At 32.5% G+C, this 9,985-nt stretch overlaps 1 protein-coding gene across 1 annotated transcript; it reads right to left on the bottom strand.

The window, feature by feature from the left end:
* Positions 1,650 to 9,515, bottom strand: LOC104711036 (phototropin-1). Its single transcript, XM_010427705.2, has 21 exons — positions 9,435 to 9,515; positions 6,934 to 7,653; positions 6,374 to 6,556; positions 5,497 to 5,588; positions 5,145 to 5,412; positions 4,800 to 5,019; positions 4,639 to 4,709; positions 4,434 to 4,540; positions 4,296 to 4,345; positions 4,078 to 4,182; positions 3,920 to 3,979; positions 3,654 to 3,820; positions 3,483 to 3,567; positions 3,316 to 3,396; positions 3,125 to 3,228; positions 2,990 to 3,039; positions 2,782 to 2,888; positions 2,550 to 2,678; positions 2,299 to 2,463; positions 2,073 to 2,213; positions 1,650 to 1,969 (listed from the first exon to the last, which is right to left on the bottom strand). The coding sequence occupies exons 2-21, from the start codon at positions 7,638 to 7,640 to the stop codon at positions 1,868 to 1,870; spliced, it is 2,994 nt and encodes a 997-aa protein (XP_010426007.1). The 5' UTR covers positions 7,641 to 7,653; positions 9,435 to 9,515; the 3' UTR covers positions 1,650 to 1,867.

The raw sequence follows: 9,985 nt of genomic DNA, 5'->3' as shown, positions 1-9,985 counted from the left end.
TGAGAGATTTTTGAGAGCTTTGGAGAGAGAGAGATCATATCTGCTTTGTAGAGAAGAATTCTTGAACTCCTTCTTACTCTTTTTAATCTCTATTGCTTATTATTCAGAAAGATGTCTTGTTCTTCATTAAACATGTCTTTGTAGTTTACTTGTTAGGTTTAGGGTTTTTCACAGGGATTTTATGAATTGTTAGATCTGTTTATTTAGGATTCATTATCTATTTAGATCTTCATCTTAGGTTGTTCTTCATATTAATCCTTGATTGGCCATCTAGAATTAATACTTTAGGAAAATAAATTGATATGAGAATATAATTGATTTTCCTGATAGAACCTTTTGATGAGCAAAATTATTTCTTGCAAAGAGATTTGATTTAATAATTTTGTGAACAATCTAAACTTGATTTTATTGCTGATTTTTAACCTAGAATTTTACAAAGAGATTGGATTTTCTGGTTTTAAATTTAGATATTATTTGCAGTGAGAATTGATTTAATTTACAAAAGTGTTTAGAGTTCTAGATCTGTTCTTAATTGCTTGAATCCTAATTTATTGATTGATTTAATACTTCATAATTTCCTGAGAAATTCCCTAAGCCTAGCTTTTTGATCTTCTGAATTTATAATAGCTTTATTTAATATTTTGCATTGCTATTTTTAATTCAATTTAATCTGTTTAGCATAATTATAACTCTATAATTTATAGTGTAGTCTTGAGTCCTTGTGGAATTCGACCCCTAAGTACTGCATTGACCTCTTAATTTGAGAGAGTAGCTCTAGGGTAAATTTGAGCATATCACATAACAAAAAATATGTATAACATTCAATTATATTACTTATAGTAAAAAAAATACAAAAATAATTCAGAATTTGAATACTAAAACATTATATAGAAACAATACATTAAAGTGTTCTCTTGCAATATACCGCGGCTAATCCTAGTCATAAGTGAAGTTAATATTCTTCCTAAGCTTCTTCTCACACTTACAAATGTGGAGAAAGAGACAAAGAATAATCAAAATATGGTCAACAGTTCAAAATATTGAGAAATGAGGATAACACTTTCTTCTATAGTAAACATAGACAAAAACTCTTCTACAGTTCATATTTATCTAATAAAAAGAACTTGCATCAATAGATAGATCAGCAAAAGCAGAGAAAATGCAGAGAGATGACAAAGAATTTGAGTTATTGATTAACTTAATCACCTTTACCATTTTTAAGATTATGATTACATACCGAGATGGAAGAGCTGAAGAAAGTCGAGAATATTGATTTAGGATATTAAGAATGCTGGTGAAAATATGAAATGAGATATGAATATTTTATTTTATTATTGTAACGTTTTTGTCATAATTACATATATACATGACTAATATATAATTAGTTTTAATTCTTTTTAAGTTTTATCAGTTAATTTGTTTATCATCCATATACACAATTTATAGTTTTAATTCATAATAAATTATAAATATTCATATTTCAGTAATTTTTATTATTAAAAATGCTACATTGTTGAAATAATTTTTGCTTTTTACTCTTTGTTTTTGTAGCTTTCAAAACTCTTTTTAGATGTCTTTAAAGAAATGACTAGATTAGGAGAAACGTCCGATTCTTTTTAATGTTAGCAAACTTATCACAATATACAATAACAAACAAGCAAAATGCAAGACTTGATTAATTTTATTGACATACAAAAATTCTTCTTAAAAGATAACACAAATTAAATTACAAGAAACACTTGGGACTATAAATAAATTAAAAAAGATAATGGTAAACTGAAAAAACAAAAAAAAACAAACAAAGTTTCAAATGGTTCTGAAAGCGGGAAACAAAAAAAAAACAAGAAACATTTAATTCAAATCGATCTCAAAAAACATTCGTTTGAAGATCTTCTAGCTCAGGATTCAGAACTTCATCTTTGTTTTCTGCTTCACTAGAAAATATCGGAGTCTCAAGCTCCGGAGGGTTCTGCAGATCAAAACATAGCTCATAAAAGGATGGTTTTCCTTATTTCGCAAGTAAAAACTGTTTCTTATACACCAAGTAAAATAGAACGTATGAAGTTGCTTACCGTGCATCGAATCAGAGCCCAATTTATTCCCTTAAAGTAAGAATGATTCTTGACTTCGTTTGCTCCTTCGAAACAGCCTAATCTTTTCTTCGGATCTCGTTGTAATAACCTAAAGATCAGTTGTTTCACTTGAAGACTTGCCTGCATACCATATAACAAAACCATTAATTATAATCTCTGATTTATATGCGATTACTTGATATAAATATAATGATTGATCTTTTACAGGAATGCTAGCTGGGAACTTTAGATCTTTTTGAAGAACATTGGTGAAAGTCTTCTGTCTTGTTTTGCCTCTAAAAGGAGTGTATCCGTATAACATTTCATACATAAGGATACCAAGAGCCCACCAGTCCACTGCACTCGTATGTCCTGCCCCGGATATAATTTCCTATCCATATAAGACATCACGTACCGGTTAAGACAGAGGAAATATCTTAATCAGTATTGTTAAGCTGGTATATATATTACACTAACCGGAGCAATATACTCTTCAGTGCCAACAAACGAGTTTGATGCACGCATTGGTTCAGCCATGAAGATTGGAGTTTGTTGACTCTTTTGTTGCTTTTTCTTCTTCTTCTCGTCTATACTCGGTAACAACAGCTGCAAGATTCATTAGACACTCCTAATTAGTATACATGAGCAATTTCCCTAGCAGAAGTCTTTGGAAAGAATCTTAAGGGAAGAAGGTTGAGAAATATTAAACCTGAGGTTTGCAAGATGTCAAGCAAGACAGATCGAAATCCGATAAAGAGATATCGCCATTGCCTTGGATTAACACGTTTTCTGGTTTCAAGTCTCGGTAAATTATTCCTGAGTTTAAGAAAAATTACAAAAATCCACTTAGTATCATGTCAGAATCACTCCTTTACATCCATTTATTTTTTAATTGAAGAGGAGGTCGAACGGCTTACCTTGACAGTGAAGATACTCGAGTGCAACGACAACTTGAGCAGCATAGAATCTAAAAATTCGTTTCAGGTTTTGTCTTAGTTTACGATTTAAGTAAACAAAATCTTGAGACTTTTTTGAGCTATAAACACTTGTACCTTACGGCATCCTCTTTGAGGACCTTCCTAGGTTGTCGATCAAGGAGCATAAAGAGTTCTCCTCCTGGATAGTAATCTGTTATAAGACATATATGTTTTTTTGTCTGCAAAGTAAAACATGATCCATCAGCAACATTAAGACTAAGAGACATATGTATATATATTACATACGTGCACACAGATCTTCTGACCTGAAATGAAGCGTAGAGTGCAGGAAGAAAAGGATGGTCAAGTAAATCTAGGATCTCCCTCTCAGCTCTAGCTCTATGAACCTGCCAAAATTTTGTCATCAATTGCTACTTATACAGCAGAAAAAAAAAAAAAAAAGGTTTCTGATTTTACAAGTTATTGTAGTTACTTTATTACGGTTAAGCATAACAGCCTTGTCCATTGCTTTCATCGCAAACAACTGATCCGTTCCAACGAGTTCCACTAGATGCACACTGATAAAAAACAAATGGGACATTTTAAGTTTGATGACAAAAAAAAACGTTTTTGTAAAATGTTTCACTAGGTCAGACTTTCAGACCTTCCTGTATCACCGGAACCCAAAGGTTTCACTGGTTTGAAATGCTTCAGACTAATCGGTTCACCGCTTTCCAATATTTTTTCGATAGCTTTCCATGGTGGTGAATCTTTTCTGTGAGGCTTCGAATGAACAACCTTTGAATGATTTGCCCATAAATCCTCTGGCGTCTACAAACAAGACACCACAAATTAAACTATTCAGTCAGCTATATTCTGATAAACAATAATATAAATTTCTTCTGTTCATATCCTCAATCAATCACTTACCATGTTGGCATCAGGAAGTTCTCGTACCGCTTCATCGATATTTACAGCTGCTTTTTTCACCTGTAGAATTCAGATTCAGAAAATGAAATTTAGGTTTTACCACATGAATTTTGATTTACAATGAAAATCAAAGAATTAAATAGTTTAGGGTTCCAAACCAGCTCTTCTCCCTCTTTCACAGCGGTTTCTTCAATGACATTGCGGACTGGCTCTACATGCTTGCTCCCATCTAGTTGGACTCCGATAAAGTATTGTACTTCTCCCTGTCAAAACATATCAAAGTAAACATCTTAAGGTTTGAATTTATAAACCAAACAATCCGAGGGTCAACTTGAAGGTGACGTATTGTACAAGATATATATGTTAAGCGTGGTACCTTCTGATCACGCATAGGTTGTAAGTGGAAAATGTTCCAAAACTTCTTTCCTGGAAACAGAGAAAATAATGTACAACTTAAGAAACTAAATATTTTTATCGTCAGATTTATCTAAGGATATATCAACTAATTGAGTACCGCTCTTAGTGTAGTTGATGAGCTGAACCGTAACTTCGGTTTGGTTATCAATAGCATTTCGAATCTTCTTCACCGTCGTTAGATCAGTCTCTGGACCTTGCAGAAACCTAAAACCATAAACCAAAAAGAAGAAGAGATTAAAGACACTGCCCTATATATTCTCGGATCTTTGCTGAAGAATCCTAAGTTCATATTCACAAAATACCTGCAATTTCTGCCAAGAATTTCTTCACGGCTATATTCCGTAAGCTCCAAGAAACTATCAGATGCAAAAATCTAGAAATAGAGGACAAACAAAACATTTTCAGACAAATCTAAATGGAAACATAACCATTCCTCTCTTTGTTTTCAAACATTTGTTCTTACAATGGGATTATCAGGAAGCCTAGGATCAGTGATGACGAAGTTCTTCTCGATACGTTCGAGTGTAGTAGCGAGATCCATACCCTTTCTCATTTCCTTTTGTCTCACTTTATCATCCACACTCTCTGGTCTCTCGTCTCTATCACTAATCTCATCGTCTTCTTCTCCATACTCTATAAATCCATCATCCATAGAGTCCAAAGACTCACTCTTTTTCTTAATCCTATAACACAAAGAGTTCACAACAGTAAATTAGGTCAAAAGAAAAAAAAAAAAATTTAGGTCAAAGGATTATCTTGTAATTAAGAAGTAGAGCTGAGTAAGATTTTTTGAGTTATTATATATTACCCCATGAAAGAAAGAGATGATTTTCTCGTTTTTTTCTCGGGAATTTCGTTGATTCGCTGCATAGAGTTCCTTCTCCCGCCACCAGAGTTTCTTCGGCCAGAAGGAACAACATTCTCGGACATTCGCCTAGCCGGTTTCGCTGGTTGTTCATCGCTCTCTGATTTTGTCATGAAGGGATGGTAATTCGTCGATTCGCTAAGTGCTCGAGGTCTCTTTACCGCTTCTACCAGCTCCGTCACTGAGTTCGTTGCCATATCTTTTTGGCGGGCTATTACAAAACAAAATTGGCAAAAATATTTTAATAAACATTACAAAAGTATATATAAACAACCAAAAATAAAAATGTAGTTACCATCATATCGGATAAGAGATTCAGGAAGCCCATTTGGCCTTAAAGTCTTTTCTTTGGCCCCTTCAGTGTGCTTGCTCACCTCCACTTGCATTCTGGTCCAAATATAAACAAACAAAACATATTTGTTATTTTTTTCTTCCTCAAATCATATTCTGATTTTAGATTTCATTTAATATATAGGCCTTTGAATGGTTCTAGTTTTTAGCATGAATTTTGGTACCAACTCATTTAACCATAATTTATTTTTAATATAAAACAAAAAACCATTTAATTATCCAATCAATGTTATAGAAAAGTAAAAACCATTTATTTATCCAATCATGAATATTGTAGAAAAGTAGTTTCGGTATAAAAAATGAGAAAACTAGATTTTGAGAGTTCTTAAAATTTCTTTAAAAAATCCAAAATCCATTTTGAAAAGGTTACAAGATTTTTTTTTGTGTGTGCAAACTCTATTTATTTATTTATGCTAATATAATGTCAAAAACTAGTACACATTACCTTATTAATTTATTAATTAGCAATATTCAAAAACCAAAAATCATGTCATAATATATATACATATATATATATATATATGTATATACATTCTATCAATTTACGATGGAAAATATAAAATTTTGAAAAAAAAAACAAAATAAAAAATGACAAAATATATATATATATATATGACAAAAAAAAAACAAAAACGGCCGGTGGATTGGATGGCAGACGATCAAATCCGCCAGTGACACAATTTTCATTGAATTATTGCGGAGAAAGCAACACAAAGGACCAAAGGTCCACACACTCCAGTCCCATCGAAAAGGGTGTAATGCTGAAAACAAAACTGAAACAAGGACTGAAACGAGTTAAGAATAAGGAACAAAGGACTAACCCGATGAATTTGAGAACTTTGCCACTCTCGTCTTTAATGGGAGCAATGGTGAGAAGATTCCAAAAAGAGGTCCCATCTTTCTTGTAATTCAATAAACGCCCACAATAATTGTTACCAGAAGCTAATGTCTCTCTGATTTTTGCTAACTCATCTGCATCTGTCCCTGATCCTTGTAAGAATCGGCTACAATAAAACAAAAACAAAAAACAAAATTACAATATTTTCATAAATTTATATTTGAAGAATTTTCATAATTAAGATGCTTAACTTTCAGAAGAAAATTTACTCAAAAATATTACCAAAAAAAAAGAAACAACCTCCAAAAATACTATTACTCAAAAAAATTCATACACGTTTAGTAACCTTTCCAAAACTTGAAATTATATATTTAGAAAATATTATTAAAAAAAAATAGTTTGAGAAAAAATAGAAAACAAAATATAAAATTTTGATAATTCCTCTAACATTTAGTAGTATTGGTGGGTTTTTTTTTTTGGTTACTAAAAAATGAAATATAATTTTTGTGAGAATTGCTTTAAATTATAAAAATTAGTGTTTACCAGTTTCTGCCGACGACCTCTTTGGAAGTGTAACCAGTCATATTGAAGAAACCAGCACTTGCATACATAATCGGGTAATCAGGTTTAGTAGCATCTGAAACCACAAACGTTTGTTGAAACGTAGACAACGCATCTTTCAGATCTTCCGATACTCTTGGAATCCCTCCTCTACCTCCGGCGACATCTCCGTCAGACATCTCACCGGAGCTCCGGCAAGAATTCTGCGAGTTTCTTTGTGAAGTAGTCTTTTTCCCGTTCGGATCATTCTCAGTTCCACCCGAGTTCCTAACGCTCACTCCCTGTGGCTTTCCCGTCTTTGTGTCGGTCTTCAAAACCAATCCCCACTCCGCCGCTCTCTGCTCTGCCGCCACCGCTGATTTCTGTGGTTTCTCGGCGGTGATCGTCTTCTTGGAGATTTTCTCCGGTGCTGGGTCTTTTAGAGCCATCCATGAGGTTGTGACGGGGACTTCTTGATCTGGCAGAACAGGGTTGGAAGGAGATGGTTCTTGTTCTAATTGGGGATGGGGTTGAGGACTGGTGCCACGTGGATCACTCCAGTTTTGCCATGTTGGTGGTTCTGGACGGAACACGGGGCTCTCGATTCGGGCCGGGTGAGTTGAAGGGTTGAATACTTCGAGAGAGCCACGAGTGTCTCTAGGTAAAGTTCGAGTAGACTGTTTGGTCGATGGTTTCTCTGTTGGTTCCATCTTGTTAGCTTCTCTAGTAAACGAAACAAAAATTGTGGCTCAAAAATAAGTTTATATGTAATTTAGTTAAGTGGATAGACATAGAGACCACACGCATGTGTACATGAATCGGCAAATAAAATTGGTATTTTATTATAGTTTGATATTTTATATATATAGATATAGATGTTATAATATTTTAATGCTTTCTAAAAATGGACACATGACCAAGTTCTTTTGTGGTAGATGGCTGGATTGATTTCTCAAAATGAAAAGCCTATACAAATATCTGATATGTGAAAGTTAACTAATATTGTTGGATATGTTTGATCATAAAGAGAGATGTAATGTAAAGAAAAAGGTTCATTAGAAGTTTGCAAATGATTTTATTAATCCTAGTACGCTTTAAGGTTTTAATATAACTAAAATAGCAATTAATATTAGTGAGATATTTAAGAGACTATTCATTCACACAGTTTTAGTAAACAAATATAGAATAGTCTAACTAATTTTACTTGATGTTGACCATAAATAATTAATGAATCACTCAATCATTTCGTTTGGATCTTCAAAACTGTTATCATGGATAACAAGAATCTCGCTCTCTTTGGTGTCTTCTTTTGGGAAATAATAGACAAGACATACCCAACATGATAATGAAATAATGAATACATATATGTGTGTATATGCATGCAGATGCAGGTTACATGCATGTTGTTGTTATTAAATCAGATTTTTGGTTAAAAAGAACAGAGTTATGGTATATGGGACCATTGATCAAATGAGATATGAACTGGAAATACGCCAAGACTGAGAGTGACAATTCCTAATGAAGCGGGGGGTAAATTTAAGAAAACGACACAAAGTTGTAAAGTTCCAATACTTTTTTTTTGTAACCACACAACACATGCATCTTTTAGTCATTTTTCTGTATGAAAATGGAGGGTGTTATTACAAAAACAGTAGCTGACTCGATTCTTTATTCGATCGATAAATAGATTTCAACTCAAAAAATCTTTTGTCTTTTTCAATACTCTTGTCATTTTATTGATTTAATAGAAGTGAAGCTTTTTAAAACAGTTTTATCACACTATTTGTATAATAGAATTTTTTTTTAAAGATGGAAACAGTAACTTTTTGCATGGTAAGTTTGGTAATTGTTTGTGTCATCAAAGCATGTGCCGACAATGTATAAACATCTAGTCTTTTTTTCTTTTAAATTTTTCGTTAGATGAAAAGACCCTAATTTTTATAACATTTATAGAAAATGGTCGATCTTTTTAAACTTCAATATAATATATACATAATTTTTTTTTTAAAGATTTACGCACATAATTTTGAGACAGGTAACAGGTTTGTGTATGCGCACCCCCTAATAAGAAACAAAAAAAGTCTGGTAATTGAAAAATCTATTTATAATAAAGTTTTGAAATTATATGTTATGATTGGAGAATTATAAATCAGACTCAGTAGAATTTTAAAATATGTTACTGCCGCCAGGTGATGTGTGACTTTCACATAAACAAAAACTGACATTCAAATAATTCATTTTTTATTCCTTGTATGCATGTAATATGACATTAACTAGTCTAAGATCAATCATGCAATATATATTTATATTATATCGTCTAGTATTCATATTTCATTATTTATATATATTTACTCACAATTTAACCACACGCGAAAAATTTGACAAGAACCCTCAAAGAGTGAACACAAAAATAAAATAAAAACATTTCATTTTTCTCGAGAAGTCCCTCTAGGAAAGTGAAAGAAACAGCAAGAGTCGAAAGGGGAAAAAGTGAAAAACACTACCTTGCAAGTTAGCTTGTGTAGGAAGAAACAGCTTCGTCAGGTTTTTTTGTTTCACTCATGCTCTCATTGGGAAACAAGCCGATCAGTTGAGAAAAGAGTTTGGGATGAGAAGTTAACTTTGCTGAGGGTTCTTAAAACAATGGATTTTGACAAGAAGTGAATCAAAGAAAGATATAAAAATATTTAGGGTTAATGATTGATTTAGCTCCATCACTAGATTATTTGATCTTCCCATGCCTCTTATATTCCTGAATTCTTCCACATGGCTCTCTTTTGTTTACTTTAAAATGGTTATATGGAAGCAGAGAGAACATTTGTGTCGACGTCGTATAACACTATCTTAATATAATTAGACTATTAGCCATGAGTATTAAGATTCAATTTTCATTGTATATAATTTGCTTATGATTGGTCAAGAATGGTTTATGACTTAACCGAGATTATAATTAAATGTTGGCTTGATTGTGGTTGTGATTGTGATTGTGAGTGATCTAGGTTTTGGTTTAAGAAAAAAAAGATTGTAAATATAATAATTAATGCACAAAAGAACA

The sequence above is a fragment of the Camelina sativa genome, chromosome 9, assembly GCF_000633955.1.
Source record: "Camelina sativa cultivar DH55 chromosome 9, Cs, whole genome shotgun sequence".
Lineage (NCBI taxonomy): Eukaryota > Viridiplantae > Streptophyta > Magnoliopsida > Brassicales > Brassicaceae > Camelina > Camelina sativa.
The sequence above is the reverse complement of the archived record's forward strand: the minus strand, read 5'-3'. Positions and strand labels throughout refer to the sequence as shown.

What these genes read in the sequence shown, in the direction of transcription:
- LOC104711036 (XM_010427705.2), bottom strand. Translation starts at nt 7,640, where the DNA reads ATGGAACCAACAGAGAAACCATCGACCAAACAGTCTACTCGAACTTTA. An exon ending in GGCTTCCTGATAATCCCATT is followed by an intron (nt 4,710 to 4,799) that starts GTAAGAACAAAT and finishes CTCTATTTCTAG; the next exon opens with ATTTTTGCATCTGATAGTTT. An exon ending in TTATGCTTAACCGTAATAAA is followed by an intron (nt 3,397 to 3,482) that starts GTAACTACAATA and finishes AAATTTTGGCAG; the next exon opens with GTTCATAGAGCTAGAGCTGA.